This window comes from Parus major, chromosome 3 (genome assembly GCF_001522545.3).
Source record: "Parus major isolate Abel chromosome 3, Parus_major1.1, whole genome shotgun sequence".
NCBI lineage: Eukaryota > Metazoa > Chordata > Aves > Passeriformes > Paridae > Parus > Parus major.
Window position 1 is genome coordinate 50,411,753 of NC_031770.1, and position 21,545 is coordinate 50,433,297.

General features: G+C 35.2%; 1 protein-coding gene across 3 annotated transcripts in view; it reads right to left on the bottom strand.

The window, feature by feature from the left end:
* Positions 1 to 21,085, bottom strand: part of REPS1 (RALBP1 associated Eps domain containing 1) — a 48,251-nt gene extending 27,166 nt beyond the window's left edge. For 2 of the 3 annotated variants that reach the window (XM_015621382.2, XM_033512715.1), the window contains exons 1-6: positions 20,943 to 21,085; positions 16,913 to 17,112; positions 8,047 to 8,200; positions 1,795 to 1,922; positions 1,148 to 1,310; positions 737 to 800 (exon numbers count right to left, since the gene is read on the bottom strand). In XM_015621382.2, the coding sequence (XP_015476868.1) occupies positions 737 to 800; positions 1,148 to 1,310; positions 1,795 to 1,922; positions 8,047 to 8,200; positions 16,913 to 17,112; positions 20,943 to 21,063 (830 nt within the window). In that variant the 5' untranslated portion in view covers positions 21,064 to 21,085. The remainder of the gene's footprint in view (positions 1 to 736; positions 801 to 1,147; positions 1,311 to 1,794; positions 1,923 to 8,046; positions 8,201 to 16,912; positions 17,113 to 20,942) is intronic. The other variant, XM_015621383.2, reaches the window with a different exon arrangement.
* Positions 21,086 to 21,545: the final 460 nt, after the last annotated feature.

Genomic DNA, 21,545 nt, shown 5'->3' on the forward strand with positions numbered 1-21,545 from the left:
AGCAAAGTTCCCTGTTCACTTTATCTTACTAAACACTTCATATTAGTGCTACATGCTGTACTCTTCAAGATGATGTGCCTTCATTAATAACAGCTTACAGATCATTTAAAGTTACTTTTATCTCTCCCAGTTTTTAACCCATTTAAGACAGTACTACACAAAATTATTTGCCTGAGGTTTTTGGCAAAGTATACTACTGAAATTATAGTACAATATGATTTATTTTAAATGGGAAAACACCTGAAACAGAAATCATTACACTGAAAGATAGCACCTGACAAGGTAAACCATTTAATGACAGCATGCAATGATGCAGTACAAATTCCAGAATACAATGAAATAGAAGATTTGCACAAACTCAAAGCTGAATTTGTCAGTGTGAATGCATACATTTCATTTAAATTTACTTAGACATAAATTAATAAATAAATATAGATAAAGAAATAATTATTTAAATTTAAATGCATTTTAAAAAATGAAAATATCAAATAAATTGCTTCTAACTCTGAAGAGTTTGACATTTACTCAAGGTGTCTTGTAAATAGTACCAGCCCAGACCCACTAAAACCAACTAAAGTAATACTGGCATAAATATGAGCAGGACTGAACATACTAGTGTAGTAGTGAAATTTTATTTAACACTTTCTAGTAAGTAATTATTAAATGTCTATCAGACAGCTGTCATACTTCTAAACATTTATAATTAATAATTATTTTAAATAATCATCACACTTACCAAATATGAGAAAGTTCAAGAATAGGTAGTTTTGACTTAGTGAAAAATTCTTTAGCTGCAGATCCTAAAATATTGCAACAATCATTTTTAATATTTAAGGCAAGTGAAATCATTAGAAGACTCAGACCTACTGTAAAGGTGGTAAGTTATTTAGCAAAGGTTGTGGGAAAAACGGCACTAATCACTAGGGTTAAATGAAGGAAAAAGGCAAACTGGTTTCTAGTCTTTCTTAAATTACATTGAACTATTATATTAGATATCATATTAGAATATGATCTAATATATCATATTAGAATGTGATCAGTAAAATGCAGAATTTCCTTCAAAATAGTATGCAAACCTAAGTACAAAACAAAGTCTTCGTAGCAGAATTGATGCACCCACAATTATATTTTGTAAAGAATAACTTACCTGGTATAAATCCATTTAGATCAGGTTGAATGGTTTTAAACTGATTAACATAATACTGCCTTTGTTCATCAGTTATTTTCCAGGGGTCATCATAACTACTTGATTGCCTACGAATTTCATTTGCTGTTGTAGCTGATGCTACAGTTCGTACTGTTGTCTGGTCCTGAAATGAAATATTTTTCCTCAGTATTATCTACCTAAAATGCTTCTATGAATTCTCAACTTTTTGCCTTCAAAACAAAGCATAGTTAAAACTCAGAGTAGTTTAAAAACTGCAGGAAACCATCAGCAGATGGCATCTCCAGGATAATGACGGTATTTTTGCACACTGATACAATATGGAATGACCGCAGGTATGTAAGCAGAAAAAAAAAAATATGGCACATATGCATAAAAAGCTAAATACAAATGTTTTAAAGTCATAAAACATTGTTGACATTTTAAAAATTAGTAGATTTCATTTAATCATTCCAAATTAAGGCAACTCAACAGAACAAGTATCTGTTGGGCAAATAGCACTGAAAAGACTACAGCACAGATACACAGTAAACATCTGCAATGAAAATTATGAAAGAAAAAAAAAACAACCCCAAGGATTGCAACATCAATTTGAATGAGGCAAATCAAATACCAATAAAGTGTCACACCTGGACAGAAGCAGGATGCATGGCTAAAAGAGCACTGGTTGGTGGGGTATCTGCAAAACTGACCCAATTTTCTTGATGGGGTGGTGGTGAATGGCCAGACCATATGGGATCACTAGAAGTGGATGAGCCTGAAATTAGAAGAAACATTTCCTTTTCAAAAGACAACCTTGTAAACTGAGAAAGAACTGTGGATATGGAAATATCTCCTGTCAGGGAGATATATTATCGAATGAGAAAAATGAAAACCAAAGTGCACCAAGGTGACAGAGTTCACCTACTGACATTCACTCCTGTAGTGAATTTTTACATTATTCTAGCTTCAATCTGCACTAAAAAGACAGAAGTGAGGACTGAGCTTATTGCAACACATGCAAAATGTAAATTGGATTTTACCCATTTAATGGGTTTTGGATGAGTTAATAAACACTCCACATTTTCATTTAATTGAAATAAGCAACACTTGTATGGACAAATACTATTTAAAAGTGGCATGTGATATTAGCATTTGACTTCATTATCAACATTAAACTTTTCTCTTCACATTTCAGTTTGCCATTCAAAGAACAAAGTCTTGGAAATTCCTTTTAAGAATCTGGGTTTTTGGCACAGAATCTTTTTCCTCTACATCATTTCTACACTAACTTAACTCAGTTGCTTAAAAACTTTGCCAAGAATAATAAAAAGCTTCCATACAGAATGCTTATATCTGCTATATATTAACTATCTGGAACACAACAGTTAAGATTCACCCAATGCCCTGCTATAATCTACTTCTGAACAATTGCCAATGTTCAATATCTTAATATTAAAATAACCATGAAGCAGCTGCAGAAAAATATGGCCATCTGCTGCTCCACATACAAAAACATCAAAATTCTTTAAAGTTGCAGTTGCAAATTCAAAATTTAAGGAACTCAGATCAGAGAGAACACAAACCATTTCGAACAAGTCTAGAATCCCAGGACTCCCTTCTACTCCGCGATTCCTGAAAGAAATGCTGAACTCCTTAAATCAAAACAACACTTGTGCAACTGATCAACCTACTCTTCTTGCACAACTAAATACTTTCTCTTGAAATATGCCAAATAAAGTCATACTTAGATTAGAATCTTGCCTTGTAGGCAGAAACAGATTTCCTTTTAAAAGACAGGTCAGCTTCTTGTGAATTTCTGTAAGCCCCCCACACAACAAGAAATAGGACACAGACGTCATAAATTTAATCCTGCTAGTAAGATTTCATTTCAAGAAATAAAAACCGTGAATGTCTTGTCATGATGCTGACTAAAAACCCTGCTATGACAAGTGCATTCATATACAAGTAATCAATTTATCAAGCTGATGATCAACAATTTCAGGTTCTTGAAGGCTTTATGACACATCTTAAGTGACAGTATAATTGTTAGTATACAATACTGCTATCTAATACCTGGCAAAATGCAATCACCCTTTCATTCCATAAACAAAAAGTAATAAGAAAAATGCTTAGAACCAGTTTATCTTTGCTCTGTGACTACATACAGTAGTCTTAATTGTGGAGAACACATTTAATCTTTGCATAAGTAAAAAGCAGTATTTGCAGGAGGAGAATTTAATCAAATTATTTTTTATGGAGGATTTTTCTTTCTAAGTTAGCTTTAATATGATCAAAAGGCACTATTAACTACTCATTTTGTTTAAAATTCATCCTCTACTTTTGGAAGCTCCTGATGTGGCCTGGAGCTTCTAGTAACTTTATCCAAAAGCGCTGAGAATAAAGGTAAGGCATCTGACAATGCTTTATTTGCTTCAAGGTTTTTCTTCAGTAGTTCACCTAACTCTCAAACACCAGAAAGAAACTCAAGAGAAAAAGCTCAGTCTCTTTCCCCTTTGTCTCTATCAGGACTAACAGTCAGAAGCAGATGAGACCTTCCCATCAGTCCTTTTGATATGTGACACTCAAATTTTATTTTTGATACACTGACTTTCTCCTTCTCTGCTTCTCAGACACTGACACTATTACCATTAACCTCATATATGTTTACTCCTCCTTCACTTCTCCTAATAACTAATCTTGGTACAATTCAATTCATATCCCACTGAGCACAGTATCTGCTCCAAAGCAGTACTTTGACAGCAATGGAAATGCCAGTAGCATCCAATTGTGATACCTTCAGAATACTTTACAGGTATTGCAAGAATTGTTTCCTTTCTCCCCTGTTCAATCAATACCTGCAAGAACGTTCTTGCTTTACTGTTCTTGTTATTTACTCTCCAGTGCAACATTTTAGGACACAGGATGGGATGGCTGGAGAACACTGGAGAAAGATTACCAGTAACCACAAAGACCTGGATCTACACACACACTCATGGACTGCCACCAGCCAATAACTCAATTTGACAAAAACAAAAAAACCTCTCTTCCAACCTCTGGAAACAGAGAGGTGGAAGTGAAATTGGAAGAAAACTGTGTCACAGAGAAGATTCAAAGTCATCGGTCTATGTTTATTTTATGATTTGTAACCCAGTGAAGAAAACCTTCTGTCATCTCTGTGCATATTCATCAGTGAAAACACCTGCAACACCACTTTAGATGGAGAACAGGCCTAAGACAATTTATCAGATTTGAACAAGCTGAAGTCTAATTCTCTGTTTAGTACAAAGTCCTAACAAATTCCTGTAGCTGCTCTATATCTTTCTCTAGCTTGAGTATCTTACCAACACATTGATACCTTTTGGAAAATTATCTCATTTCCTGTGGAATAATACCCCCTTTATATTGAGATATAAATGGAAATGTAAGAAATATTCTATCTAGTTAACATGTACTTTTACTTCATACGGGTTTATTAGAACTAAATTTTCAATTAACTCTGTAAAGTAAGAGCTTTCCTTATCATCGGTCTGTAGTGAAACAAAACCAGAAGCTGAATACAATTCTGACAATAAGATAAAATGCTGGAGAGCTTTTATGCCCAGGTAAGATTATTCCATAGGAAATAACAAGGCCAATTATCATCAGTTATTGAAGCATTAACTGGGGGACAAAGGACTATTCAGTTCCCTGCAAGCCCAGTAAATCTCTTAGGGCCCTGAAGATGCAAAAGACCTGTTAGCACAGTAGACATGTTCCACTTCTGTCCCTGAAGTGTTCTCAAACTGCTACAAAACCCTCCCAAAGAAAAAAGAAAGAACGGTGGCTTAGGGCAGGAATTTCTCATACATATCCAGATATCAACACAAAACGCTGATGTCATGCCACAGAAAGCTAACAAATATCCTAGGACAGAACAGAAGATCTCAGATTTTTTAAACTTGTTTTAGAACATTATTTGGATACTACCAACATAAATATTCAGTTTTGCTTCCGGTTCCAACAGCCTACAATGTAATAAAAAATATTTTTCATTCTGACATGCCACTCAATTATCATTTGAAGTAGGGAAGGGTTCTTTCTCCCAAGTTTGTTAACATCAGCAATGTGCTAGCAGTTGGATTGTAGTGCAAAATGATGAAAAGGTATAGTCTATTAGGTTTTGCTCTCTTGTAACTATAGGAACAGGAACTATAGGAACAGGAAGGCCTTATCTCATATACAGTTCTGTTTCCTACAAGGTGTTCAGTCATCCACTGGATTATTCTGTGAAGACTTTTCCAGACTGGAGATACAAGCCAGAGCAAGGACATAAAGCTATTAAAAAATCATGATCTTATCTTAAACTGCTAAATCAAAGGAACCTGAGAGACTTGAGAGACTCAGGTTTTAACAGACCTGACTCTGACATTTCAGGATGAGACCTGAGCTGACTATAAATATTCTACACAGGTAATCAATGTCTGTCACTGACTTTTAATTCCTGATATTAAAGTAAAATAAATGCATCCTTTGGGGCTCTCTTTACAAAAAATCTTGAAGAGAGATGGTAACAAGCCTTGGGCTTCTGATTTCATATTTGTAAGCAAATTGAGCTAGTGTGACAGTGCCTCTGAAACCAGTGATATACATATGAAGTGTTAACACTATCCTAACTGAATTACTGGACAACACAGTGACAAAAAATTGTGAAATCCAAATTCTTTTGCTCTGTTGAGATGAGAACACGTTTACTTCCTTTTCTTCCAAGAAATTCATAACTACAGCTACAAGTCATTAGATTTCTAATGCAAGACAACGTGTAAGATTTTTAAAACCAACAATTGACTTATTACCTAATAATTACTCTACAGCCCAATTCAATAGAGTTCACAATCCACTGTTTAACTTTTTTCATGGTGGGAGTATGAGGATACAATGGAAAGTTTACTATGTGCAAGTCAGAATCTTCCTGTTTAAATACATCTTTTTCAAATTAGGTTTTATTTTTGCCCTGCTGGTTTAAGCAACATGCTGTTTAATATCTGATCCGCCAGAAGCATTTTCACACTTAAGGTTCCAAGATTACAGCTGACAACCTCATTATGTGCAATAATGTCTGAGAATAAAGTGAAATGCAAGCAGAGAGACCTGGGTTCTCATTTTGCTTGGATCACAAGTGAAATGGCACAGCCCTATTGAAACTATAACACTTCACCTGGTTTCTCAAAAGCATCTTGCACTAGAATCAAGATGAGCTTGTAGTATTGATCTTAAGAAAACTAACCAACTGTCTATCTTGTTCTAAATGTCATGAAAACATAATTTTTTTATAAACACTGTTTTTTCATAAACACTGTCATTAAAAGTATAGGATCAAGGTAGGGGGGAAACTATGAACTGCCTACAACAGCTGAAATTCAAAGCAATAATTAATATCTGCAGTGCAAAAGGATCATCCACAGTAAATTATGCTGACAATTTTTCTTAAAGTAATATATGAAAAACCACTTTTATCTTTAGCATTGCCAGAACTGACAATCCTTCTATAATAGCAACTTCAAATTCCTTAAAATAAATTACGAATATCTTTCAGAATGGAATATAAAAATCAGGGAATACTGAGCTAGTTCAGAAATATGCTCAGACAACTTCTGAAAAATCTACCCATTAAACATCACAGGGAAACAATTACCAAACTGAAATATTAACATGGTATTACAACTTTATTTTTAAGATGGAAATATTGAACTCTTGAATGCTAGGAACAGTTTGCATACGGTCCTGGAGTCCGTGACTTTTTAAGTTAGAAAAGCTTCACAAGTTAGAAATCAGACATGTATTTCAGCTTTAGAGAAACACAAGTCAACTGAACTACAGGAGAAAAAATGTTGAGAAATTGAGTGCTGACAGTGCTTGGACTGAACCCTTAGAAGGGATTATATAAGTAATGAGCAGACTAATTTTTTATTTTTTTTTTTAATTGTATATTGACTGGGACTTACTAGCAAACTACATTCATGACACTGGTGTAAACCTCTGCCTACAACCCACTTCACTTCTAAAGTTTTATTTTCTTATCAAACCAATTTTAATAGAATCTCTGCTCCTTCATGGATATTATAATTACAGAATGACAATAATTGAAAGGTAATGATATTCCAAAATTGGTCTATAACTGAAATAAACCAAGCAATCACAGTTCAATCTCAAACTACAGCTTACAAAATGCAACATATTATTTAGCATTACCACCAAAATCAAAACCTGAATTACAACTGTTCCTAAATTTATTAAGACTGCCAGGTATCAGAAAAGAAAATAGAATTTTTTCAGGTAAGACATATTAAGGGGGACAGCTTTTAAATCTGAATACAGTGATACAATAACTGGGAAGGTCTTCATATTAAATGAAGACTATAAAAGGATGAAAAGCTTCACTGAAACAAGTGGTTCTACCTTGACAGATTGGAAATGCAGAAAAAGTTGTTTACATAAACTTTAAAGAAATCGAATTAATTGTTCTGTCAATTCAGCTAATCTACCAGAAATATAATTCAAGCAAAAAATATATTATCTGCTGCTTTCCCTTGAGGTCCCCCCATTTTCAGGTATACTGACAGCTTCTGCACAATTTCAACAGGATTATCAGTTTTGTTTTTAAAAACTTTCCACTGGAAAATTTAAACACTCTTTCCCTCCCTTCAAGACCCTTAGCACTTCCCATGTGACACTAACAAATGGATCTGCCATACGCAAGACCACAGATTCTACAGTGCTGCTATCAACACAGACACTTGCATCTGCAAGAAAATTTCCAGGACTGGAAAACACCAAGATAAACTGCCCAAACTCATTTATTACACTTATTTAAGAATTCCACAACTTTGGGTTACCACTGAAGCATAACAAGACATTTATACCTGGTTGTACTTCACTAAATGGAGCCCAAAAAGGCCCAGGTCCAGCAAGAGGTCGCTCATTATTCCCTCCGCTGGGATGGCGGTTGTGCTTCCTCCATGTATGTGGAGAGGTTGGTGGGGATTGCTGTGGTGAAACAATTGGAGATGTGGACTCCTAATAAAACAAAGCAATCTTTTAAGTTTTTTACTACATAACTAAATACATAAAAGCCTATCTAAAACCATTATTTCTAGAAACAACCTTCACTGCAGTTAAACTCTCATTTTAGAGAGTGAAAATTTTAGTACTTATTAAAATGAGAGAACAGGAGAAGTCAGTAACAGCATAACTAGGACTGAACACATTTACATCAAACAGTGTAATCTAATATATTTTTAACTTGGCATTCTTAAAGCAACAGCAATGCTGAGTTAAGTGACTTAGCAACAAAGGAAACTAGATTATAAGACTCACTTTCACTTGTGATAAAAGTTACATTTGAAACCAGGTCTCAAAATAAATACTTACTGTGCAATTTATTATCGTACCAAATGTTAATCAAATGATTCACAGTTATTTACTTTCATTTAAAACAAACCAGAATAAAGGATTGGTGGAAGAAAAATTCACCAAATAGGACATTTGTTTTTTTAGTATGCAAAAACATAGATGCAATTTTAAAAAAATAATGATGCCAGCCAGGATAAACTTCTGTGCTGTACAAGGTAATGTTGCCATGATGCTAAGACTCATACTTCTCTTTAATTGCATACTGTACTACAGTCATCCTGAACAGGTGGCAAAAATCTCATGTGCAATTTCTACATGGAATCAGTTCTCATAAGACATTCAGATTACCACTTTATTTCATTTCAAATAAAATACAAAGGAAAAGTAATTTATATTGTACAAAGTATTCATGTAGTAGAAAGTAATTTCTTCCCTATATCTTTATCTTTTGAAATTCTTGTTTGCCAGTTCTCCCAGTTTGAGCTGAACTGTATTAGTGAAAACAAGTAAAATAAAGTAAATCTTGAACTCCAAATATCCTGAAAAGTAATAACAAAGCCAAAAACTTCAAATTCTGTTTCAGCAGTACCAGAAAATTTGGTACTTTACATAGGTGTTAACATACTATCAGGTACCAACAGACAGATTGATTGTAGGCTTCCCCAAAACTACTCAAACTGATTTACTTTGCCTAATATTCAAAGACCATTAATCTTTTAAAACAATATTACACCTATGAAAGTCTTAAAGTCTCTTTTAAAAAGAAAGTGCCATTAACAAGCTTTTCTCTAAGCAAGGTATATTCTCTAAGCAAGGTATATTTTCTCTAAGCAAGGTATATAACAAAAAAGCTTTAGAGCCACAATGACTGTTAATTTACAATGTGTTAATGTAAACATTTGCCTTTTTTCGGTCCTCTGATTTTCCTGTTCTTTGTGAAGTGAAGCCACCTAGGCTGATCCTGCAGATGAGGTATTTCCTGGAAGTTCTGATCATCAAGTCAGATTTCCTCAGCTAAGTTTCTAGGCCACAAGAGCTCAAACTTTTCATTGCAAGTATTTAGATCATGCTTATACATACTTGCAAAGAGTTTTACAGAATGGCTGGGAGCAATACTAATTCACTTCAGCTTCGAACTGAGGGATCAGCTGACTGCACAGTCTGCTACTGCTCCTCCACAGTACCTCCAACTCAAGATACTATTTTTTGGTTGCAGCTACATGTCTTTCTGAAATTTGCCTGAAGATTTCCCCTTGCTGCATTTAGTTGACAGATTTATTTTCAATGGCAGGGCGTTCTTATCTTCACTGGTACATGGGGACAAGAAGGGAAGGAGTCAGGGTTTCCGGAGTGCCACTTGCAGGCTGGAAAATGGAACTGAAGTTGAATGGGGACTGTGCTTAGCATTGTGCAACAGCTGACAGGAAAACCATGACACTTGAATGAAAAGCTTGGCTTTTCATTGGCTTTTATACAAGCTACCTTTTACCAAACATTTGAAGGATGTTTCAATTTTTAGACAAAGCATCATGGAGTAAATGTAGAGAAAGCTATGCTTGAACACAGATATTGTTCATTTTATCCAGTACTCTTACAAATCAGATGGTCCATAAAGACACAGAAGAAAATGAGGCACACAAATGTATGATAGTCTACCTAGAGGAAACTACTCACTATTTCCAGTAACTGCATGTGAACATTAAAACCTGACACACAGTCACCATAAAGCAGCCCTGCCACTCTTCAGTAAGCCTCTGCCTAACAGCTGGTCTTATGCTGCTGGCACAGGACAAAATTGTAAATATGATCCCCAACTCCAATTCTTCTAAATCTTTGCATGTGGTTTGTGTGATTCTGTAAAGCATGTAGTAACAGTAATCAGATCATCAGATGCACAAACGTAGGAAATAATCAACTTTGTTCTCAGTGTGCAAAACAACATTTTATCAGAATTCTGAACATTTACAGATTTCCCACCACTGATTTGGAGCTTAGAGACTCCAAAATTACTACACAGCAAATGCATGTCACCAGATCTGCTGTCAAAAAAACTTCTGGAAGGGGGACAATCCACATTTTTGGTTTTACTGTCAGTATAAGGCACACATTCCCAAACCAGTTTAAACCAAATTTAGACAGCATTACTGTGGCCTCATCTTTCCCTTGTGCAGTCCTAATCACTCACAAATACCACTCATGGCATTCATTCACCTAGCTTACTAGAATCTTAAGAGAGCTAAAACCCTCAGTTGTTCTAACACATTTATCTATACACAAAAATATGTGCATACATATCAAATATCTTGGCCAAAATACTATGGCTGGATGCAAGTGTAAAGAAGGAAGATGAAAGCCAAAATAAGGCTGGGGAGGAGGCAGGACAGTAGAGATACTGACTCCCATTCAAAAGCAGTTATGGGAAAACACAATGAGTAGTGATTTACTGAAACAGCAATTACATACAGGTTCATTTACCCCCTGTATACGGGTTATTAACTATGTATCTGCCTTTACACTAGATAAAAAGTGAACAATTTTACCTAGAAAACATGGTTAGTTTTACAGTTTCCACTTCAGTTTTGTCTAGAGCTTCACACTTTAGTGAGCAGAGACAGAGTAGTTTTATCAGAACCAGCTCTGATCCTCAGCTGCCACATTCACATGAAGTGTTTTGAGAGTTGATGAACATGTTACAACTCAGCAAGTTTGCTTTCACCTGTCCCATCTATCACTATAAAAGAAATTAAGTTTCAAAGCCTGAAACATCCAGAATCAGATTTTTTAAAGATAATTAGGACACAGAACCTAACTTATGCTTAAGTGTACAAAGTGTAGCATGTAAGAACAGTTTGAATTATTTAGCTTACTTGGTAGCTCAATCATTTGAAGTTACCCACCTAATCTCTTTGAAATTTTACTCAGCATCTGCACACTGTAGTAGATGTTTATCAGATCAGCTACTATAAAAATCTTATTTTTATAATTTTTTTTTAGTATTTTCAATGCAATTATATTTAAATATTTAAACCACTACCATTCATTTTCCCTCCAGACAAATCTCAATAAAAATCAAAGCAATTACACCATTCTGTTTTTTACTATGTTAGGCTTATTTCAGCTCTTTAAATTATTCCAGAAAATATCTAAATAAAAGCATGTTGACATAAATGGTTAACGTTTTCATATTAAATCAAACATATGAGGACATCTTTGTCAATAACTAATTAAATAATAAAGTTATAGCTACCAGGCAAAAATTAAGTAGTACATATTACTTAAGAAAAAAAAATAATTCTCATTTAAAAACATTACAAAAAAGCATTATTTCTGTCAGACTGGAATTACAAAACTGAGACTTGATGTACTTGTAACTTGGATATTTTTGAACTGACAATTACTTACTAAAAATAGCATGTTAATTAAAAAAGGTGATATAATATATGACTCTAAAGGAAGAGCCTTCGTGAAGACAAGTCAAACTGGCATAAGGCAACCCAAAAATGTGCTAAAGGGACAATACTGTCCAGAGAGATCTCAGCCTTAAAAGGGCATTTTATAAGCATTCATGAGACAAATGACATTATAAATTTTCATGGGTCTCACACATCAGGTCAGAAAAAAACCTCCTAAGGAGAATTCTAGAGGCAATGAAGCCAGACATGGTATCTGAAGAGTAGCTCTAAAGGTGTTGTGACCCAGGTCCTGATACCACCCAGGCTGCTTATGAGTTAGTCAACAGATCCATTGTGAAAAAAGATTTATGTAGGGATGGCAATTGCATGGCAGAGCCCATGTTTCTGTAATCAACTGCCCTTCATACCAAAGAACAAAACAGCCCAAGGTTCAATGAGAACTTCCACTTGGAGCACTACACATTTTTCAAGGTGGTTCAGCCAATTGAGGAAAGTAATCATTAAACCAGAGACAAATGAAAAAGAGATCAATCATAACATGAGATATGGTACTGCATCTTTGTGAGTCCCTCAACAAAGGAACTGCACTACATTTAACCTGAAGCTGAGCATACCTCAGCAGGGTGTCATGCAAGACAGTTCCAACACAATGTGGAAATGAATACAAGTATCTACGGTGTAAAAGTACGGGCTATAGAAGGGACAAAACTGGATTGTATTAGAATGGGAATTACAAGATTGAAGGGAAGTTTCTAATAATGCTCTTGAATGACTGATTTGGATAATAACCTCATTTGATAATTTAGGTAACTGATTATGCACACTACATAGCCTGCTTATGAATTGTGACAACAAACGTAAGGCAGCAGACAGATGGATCCCTTTCAGAACATAAGAAGCAGTCAGCTATCAAATTTTAAAATGCAAAATACAGGTTTTCTTGTATAATGAATGTTAATACCAAGGCCCATAAAGAGAAGACTGGATGCACAGGTCAAATATCAGACCCCTCAAGTATGACAGATTTGCTTTATTCACAGCTGCCAAAGTCTACAAGGTGAGACATATCAAGCAAAACCAGGAAAGAACCCTACAGAATGGTATTAGTACTGGTGAAATATCACTTGGAACAAGAAACACAAATGTAGCAAAATATTTTCAGTAAGCGTGAATTCAAATTAGATCACAGACAGAGAAGGATTAAGGATTAGTGGTAACTACTTTATGAAATGAAAATGAGACTATGGATTATTTTGTCAAGCAAAACAGAGCCAAAGTGGAATGCAATAGTTTTCCAGTAAATACTGGTAGTGCCCTACAGCAAATACTAATGACCAAGTTGTTAAATTAACAGACTGAGCTAAGTGGGAATTCCCACCATATTCCCATGAATATTCCTACTAAGGCCCTGGAATAGTTTTCCCCAACAAAGCCAGTGCGGAATAAAAGGCTTCACAGTTTTCAAGAGAGAACTCTGATCTTTTTAAAATTCATCCAGTAAAACTTCTTAAAATAATAAAAGGTTAGATGCAAATGACATGAGATCTTTTCCAGTTCTGTGCACGTAAACCATTTCATACCAGGTATGTTTTATCTGAAATTACCTGTTCAATCTACAAAACAGAAGCCCACAGAAATGAACTACTGGCAAAACCTTGAAATAAACTCACACTAGTTTTCATACAGTTGAAAGAACTGAAATGATAAAATTCTGGCTGCTACAGGTATCAAATTTGAGCTGCTCTTCCTAAGTCTGCACTGACATAGCACTAAATCAATATGATCTGGAGTGCCAGTAATATGCTTAATGCACCCATGGGCAGAGAAGTACTGCCAGCTTCATCTTTTATTTTCACCTGGATATAGCAAATGTAAGCATTTGTCAGATATGTGTTTGTCAGATGTTAAAGTCTGAATATCTATTGAATAGATATTCAAGCTAGAAAGCTTGCCCCCTTTCCTGGAAAAGAGGTAAAAGTATCCTAAAGCAGTACCTGATCAACATCAGATCATAGTTAACAAAACTGAGAAAAGTTTGGTTATTTTTTTGGCTTTAACAGCAAAACACAAAACATTTCCAACACTGAGAACATTTAGTCACTCATGAGCTACTTTCAGAAGACACAAAATTCTTCCTAATTTCAACATTGCTGTTTCTTCTAAAAAAGTCTTCAGTACACTAACACTTAGTAACGTAGTTGCTACTATCAAGGTAAAGATACGTATATACACTGTCGTAGCATACCTATGTCACCAGAGTGCTCATATAGATGTCACACTGTCAGTAGAAGTGCACAAATCTACTTAGCCTCTCTTTCAGAGAAATAAGAAATTCTGTCAGAAGAACAAAAAAATATTTTCACCCAGTGTTTTGTCTCCACTAGGATGCGCAGTTAACATGATGTCCAGGGAGTGACAGCATCTTTCATTACTCAGCTAGACTCCTAAAATCACTTCTGCAGCTTCCATGACAGCTGGGCATGACTTCAGTCATCTAACAATATTAAAAGACAAAAATTTCTGCCCAGTGCTATATTTATAAACTACAAAAGCTACCACAAAGTCATTTGTAGCTACTCTTTGGAAACACAACCTGACTGCTATTTCCTGATTCCCTGCTTCCAAGTTCATTGAGAGAACTGCTGAAATAATGCATTGATAAATAAATAGTTTTAGCTAGGACATTTGAGTAGAATATGTACTGAGTAAAACTCTTCTATGAAAATTATTTGTGATTATGATATACTATGCATGACAAATCTAACCAATAGGGAAAGCTACATATAAATGAACCAGTTTTTAAAGATGAAGACTAAGATACCTTATGACTTCATATAAATAATATTTCAGCCATAGCATTTTAAGAAATCAAAGTATTTTCAAGCGCTGGTTACATTCTCAAAGCCTCAAAAGTTTAAGAAAAAACAAAATCCCAAATTTGCTAATGGAGTTATCTAACAAGTACATGATAAGCTCCATGAGTGAAATATCCAAGCTTAACTGACATATTCCTCCAGAAAGAAAAGTGATCCCTAGGAAGATTGTGATTTACTTGTCAGGCTTCATCTCTTTGAATACTCATTGCTCAAAAAGGTGGCATGAGAATTCAGAATCTGAAACTCTTCCTAGATTCTATAAATCTGAATGGTATCTTCAGGTGAAGACAACTAAACCAGCAATTTCCATGGAAACATGGATAAAAGCTGTACCCAATTAGAGTATTTATATGGTTAAGTGAGAAACCTGGGATCAAGCACCTTTCTCAGTCGATTTCCAGCCTGGTATCTGAATCACTAAGTATTAGACTGGGACAAGCAGGGTGCTTGAATGGGTTCATTGTACAGTCAGAAATGTAGCATCAGCCATAGAATGGTCAGTTTTACAACAGGGTGCAAAATTAGACAATACTTCCCGGACATTCTAGACCATGAATACAACTTAGAACTGCTGGATTCAACGCTGTGCTGTTACATTTTTTCCAAGTCTGCTTTCTGGGCCAGATCTCTCAAATTACTTAGATAAAGAGTTTCATTATTCTGATGATCCCAGACAGACTTGTGTAAAAGAGAGATACCAAGTTGTTTTTATCAGCCAAGATAGAGAAATTTAATTGGGATGCACATACACTTTTGTGAATATGTGGCTTCTTTATTCTGAACTTGAAGACCTCAAACACCAGATTTTTCTTTTTGTTTTTTAACATTATGCCACTACAGATTCCTGGTATCAAATTACAAATGTTCACCAAATAAACTCAACATCATTATGGAAGCATATAAAATAGAGTTTCAAGCCAACTAAAACCTCACAATCAGATGTAGGAAATCTGCAATGTGCAAAGGGCTTGGTAGCTCTCTCAAATACATCTACATAAAACTAGAGAGCAAAAAGCTATCTTGAGACCTAATTCTAGCTCTTTCATCATTATATTCCCCAGCTCCCCTTTGGAAGAAAGGAAGTGGCAGCCAAACACTGATTATGAATTTCCGCAACTAATTTACTTTTCCTTTATACTGGATCAGTCTGGGCTATTTCTATAGAGACTAATAAATGTTTATGAGTGATTTCTTGATTCCCACAGTGACTATGGGGCATTTGCAAGTTCCTCGATTCTTTACAAAATAAGCCCAGAAAAAAAGCATACCATGGGGAAGAAAACAGGTCATTCAATACATATATCCAGCAAAATTCAGTATTTGTACTCAGCTCTTGTTTGTAGAGAAGACAATCAGAAAGGATTTCCCCACAGAAAAAAAGCATCAAGACTGTAAAACCAAGGAGTTATGCATGAGAAGGCACAGAGTTATTAGTCTTTACAGTTTTCATTAATTCAGACATCTTGTCACTGAAGATGAAAGAACCAGTGAACAAAAAAGTAAACAGTTTCTCATTATTAAAACATAAGAAAAAGCTATTTGAAAACTTCAGTCTGTTTTTCTGGTTGTCATTGTCTCTCCTTAAGAGTTAAACCACTGAACAACAAAATGTAAGGCAGAGAAAAGCAATGGTGAAAATTTACAGAATTTTTCCTAAATGCAATATTTCAGATTCACACATACTGGAGCATATTGAAGGACTAGAAATTCAGTCTTCCATGGCACTCAGTATACTTGTTCCAATGACCAGGAAACTGATGGGAACTATTTAATAATTGAGCTATTAATACCATAATGACTACAACTATATATTTGCCATCCTAATTTACGCACTGACTTTCTTTTCTCTCTCAATTCTTTGTCCATTACTGCCAATATTTTAAACACAGATTTTAAGACTTCATAAAAAAATGTCTTCTACATGCAAGTATTTCAGAGGCAGATATGGTCTTTGTGTATAATATATATCAGTATAATTTTTTAAGAAACTATATTGAAAGTAGACTAGCTTAGAAGCGCTATCAAACTGACATCCACACAGCAAAGTAGTGATTAAGAATTCCATTTAATCTTTTAAGTTAATTTACCTGTTGATCAGTTGATGTACGCTGCTGAACTGCATCATGGCTCACAGAGCCTTTTTTGCCTTGTATCCTGCCAGGTGGAGGAGGAGGAATCACACCTGAATATGAAGCTGGGTTTTCAGCATCTGAAGAATACAAGGCTGTGTGTCTTGACTCTTGTTCATTTTTTGACACAACAAATCTGGGAAGAGGGAGGTCCTTTACTGTTAAAAAAATAAAGCAGGACATTTACTATACATGATAATTAAAAATAAGAACACTATTCTATTTTGAAGCTAAAATTTCACATGTGAGTCAATTCCTTACACACTGAGACTTCTGCAATAGTCAAGCCAACACCTGGCAGCTGGAAAAAGCAAATATCTATTCTGCACTAGATTCTGCTACCCAAGTTCTGACTTTAGTACACCAAGGTGGCTTCACATTGCTCCATTACAGCTTTGCACCACAACAGTGCATCAAATGCAGCAGAAACCAGATAACCTGGATTTAGCTTATTTTTTGTTAGTTTTGTAATTTCATTACTGAAGCATGATTTTCAAAATTTATCTACTATTTCTAGCACGTAAAAAGAATATTCATATAGAATGGTTTACCAGCAAAACAAATGCTAAAGTACTGCAGAATATTCAGCATCATCTTTTGGTGAGATAATGTCATGTTCATATTTACAACAGATAATATAATCTAGTAATAACACAGAGCGTGACTGTTGCTTAAACACACCTATGCATACTCTTCTACAACAAAAGCTGAATTAGCTAATTGGGAATACTAGAAATACAACTGCAAATATTTTAATGTCACCTCACTTTGATATGAACAACTGAAATGCGAAGTTTCTACAAAATGCTAGGAAGCCCATTAGCTTTATGTACAGTGGCTCAGAGTAGCCCAACACAGAAATGAGACTATGTAAACCTTCAATTTCCCACTTCAAGGTTTCTACCATTTTTCTCCCAACTGCAATCTTCTTCATGCTCCACTGTGAATAAACATAAATTGTGAATGTGCTGTACAGCTTACTTGGAAATTATGTCTCCAACACAAAATTACAAGCATGGCTCAAATTTAATTTCTCTTGCTGACTGCTTACGTAAATTACTCCTGGTACTGAGAATGAGTCAGTGGTACTACAACTATATTAAAATACGAGATGAAATTGCATACTGTTTATTGCATGAGAATAGTACCCCATGCTGCAGCAGGAAAGTAACATAACTAAACAGCAAACCACAGCCAGGCAAAAAGTGAAAAAGCCATTGCCTACAAGCAAAAATGTGTATGTCTGCAAAACCAGGAAAATACAGACACCAGATGATCCAACTGACACAGGGGAAGTCTGTGCAATCGGCTGTGCCAGCACGAGTCACAAAATAATAGAGGACTCAAAAGAAACACAAAATACCCTACTGTCTTCTTTAAAAGCAAGACTAGATAAATATAGGTTTGTTTCTAACTTCCTACATGACTAACCTTCTATTTTTACCTCTCTCCTGACTTTTTCCAGTAACAGCAGAAAAATCTCATTTCAACACTATAATATTTGTTACCATTCGGAAATCCCTCAATTATAAATGTGAGAGTTGTCATGAAGGGAACTAACTCTTGATATTGAATATATTAAAGAGTTCTCTGTACTTTTTATGCCCACATCCTTCCTAATATTTATTTCTACCAAAACCTGCATTCCATACTTAAAAAATATATATTGCTTTGAAATAGACACCGCTCATTCATGTCTCAATTTTCAGCTTCCTGGAAGGAAGATTTTCTGGGTCAAAGGAACAACAGCTTTGGAGGCTTGTAGCATAATAACTAATGCCAGTATTCTAATTCTACTGCCCATCTGAGTAATCCAAAGAGCACTTCAGAATCAGCTGGACCGCACTTATGTCAGACTTGGGATTCAAAATTTGACTGAGTTTCCACTCAGCAACTCAGATAAAGCAGATTTCTTGTCTACTGACAAGACACACACGAAAAAGCAAAAAGAACAAGTAGGAAGGTGAAAGAAATTGATAAGATAAATGAATGAAGAAAATTAAGAAAATCAATGAAACATGCATAAAACAGAGAGCTAAAAAGTAGATGTCCAAAAATATAAGCTTTAACTAATTTAAAATGTCTGAAGAGAGAAAGAATATAGAGCTTAGTTTGGGAGTCTAACAGTTCATCTTCAAAACATCTTGGAGATGTAATGTGGGTAGAACTAAGTTTGCAAAGCTCAGAATCATTTTATCAGCCTCCTGCATTTTAGTTGTTGAGTTAGCTGTTACAACAACACTTGAATCATTCTAGAAGCAGGAAATTCATAGACAGGACTGGAACCACTGCAACCAAGGCAACAGACCATAGCTAAAAACAGTTAGGGTAAAAATAAATGTTCTCTCTATCGTACTTGGTGTATTTTGTAGGCTTGGAACCAGTTACAGAAAATTATTCCTAGAAGGTCAGAAATCATTACAAGTATTTCTAATACTGTCATGAATCAAGGAAATTATCAATGTGAAATTAAAGTTAACTCTGTACCTTCATTTACTTCTTTCCTTCAAAATTATTGTGATTTCTCCTTTTTATAAAAATAGAAAAGCTCTTTCTGATTAAGGCACCTTGCATTAAAATAACACCAAGCTTATAAAATCCCTGTAAAATGCCTACATACAGGCAAGAAAAATGTCTTTCCCTTCTCCAACAGGCATTTGATGAGAAATTCTGTAATTGTTTGATCAAGTTCCAGTTTTATCAGTATTATGAGTTGAAGTTCTTCTTCCAGCCTTCTGATTTTAGGGCATTCTGCTACAACTTGCTAAAGCTTTAGATTAGGGAACACATCAGGAAAACTAGGGAAATGGTTTATAAACACACAGTGGCTTATAAACAGAAAGGAACTTGAATACTAGCAAAACATGACTAATACAATACACTTTTCCAAAAAGCTACAAAACCCCATGAAAGCAGTATAAACAGTTTGTATGAGCCTAGAATAAACACAACTGTGAATGTATACACAGTGATTCCTTTCTTTTTTATAGCTTTGTCAAACACTTCAGTCATATTGTTTTTAACAATCTCCTTAACTGCTGTTTAATCTATATCCTTTAGATACAAAAACCTCCTAAGACTTCTTTTATTTACTAGCATATAAAAATCATACCAGTATTCTACAGACATGAAATCTACTAGGAAAGTCACTCTAAGGCAAAACTGTGCTCTAAAGATATTTTTAACTTGTGAGTTATGTATTATAATGCAAGGGCTAAAGTGTCTTAAAACTCATTACTTCATCTTCCTAAGTCTCTTTTCATCTTACAGAACAACAAGGACATGGAGCTACTTATTCAGAATGCAACAGGAGAGCCTCACATCAAAGCTCTTCCTGTGGCTCTAAACCATCTTCCTGGATGCCTTCCTCCTGTTTCACCTATTTCACCACCCACACCACAGATGACCTTTAAAAAGTAGGGTAACAGGTGATTTGGCTGGTAACAGACTTTTTAGATCTTTTAGCTGAGTTCTGGGAAGGCTTTTCACTCAGAAAAAAAATCTTAAACTAATCTTCATATCTGTTCTTAGACGGGGAAAAAACTGTCAAACCAAGTGCAAAGAAATGTAATGTTAGAAAAGATAACCTTCCGTTTGTCACAATCAAGGCTTTGGAAACCCAGCAGCTACAAAAGCCTGCAAATGCTGCATTCTTCTTCCAGTTTACATTCTCCTCTTAGTACTTTACTCAGAGGACATGGCACACAATTTCTCACATCAGTAATCTATAGAATCAACTTGCTCCTACGTAGTAGGTACAAGTTGTTCATTCGACCCATAGTGAATGCAATACTTTTTCAATGAGTGAAGAATTTCAACTGATATTTACTGCACAGTAAGAAAACACTCTGTCTCTCCACTTTTTTAAATTTGCAACATGTACATCCTTGCAACAAGACACATCACACTAATTTACAAGGTTACTCTGTAAGAATATGTGAGCCAACTACCACGAACTCAATCCCCACTCCCCCATCCTGTGATTTACCTGTATTTAAGCTTTCCACTCTTAGAGGGAGACCAGATTGAGCCACAGCAACAAGTTTCAAAGCAATGTAAAATTGACTTCTTCCGAAATAGCCAAGTCTTGTTGCACCACAGAGCTCCATAATCTGAAATGAAACACAGTTACTTACAGAAAGAAATTTTAAACACAACTGCTATACAGATTTCATATATTTCAGAGTAGCATGCTGTGTTTTTAAACATACTGACTGCATCCTGCTCCACAATGATGACCCGCAATCTTATTCAAGGGCATTCCAGTTTGTGCCAGGTCACTGATAAGATACTAAGTATGACACATTCCAAATCAGGATCTCAAAGCCAAATGATCCAGTCTGCCTTTTTATCTACTGAGCAGTCTCATCTAGACTGCAATGTTCTAAATGAGACACAAGGATGCCCCTGAAATACCACAGTGAAACACTTGTTATAGTCAGTGTAGACGGCATCACAGCTTCAGTCTTCCCAACAACAGTTCCAGAAAATCTGGTGGACAAGTATTCTTGGTATTCCTAATTACTGTTTTCACCTTCATATGCCATCTAAACAGACACCTAAACAGACTGGCTTCACAATTCCTCAGGGA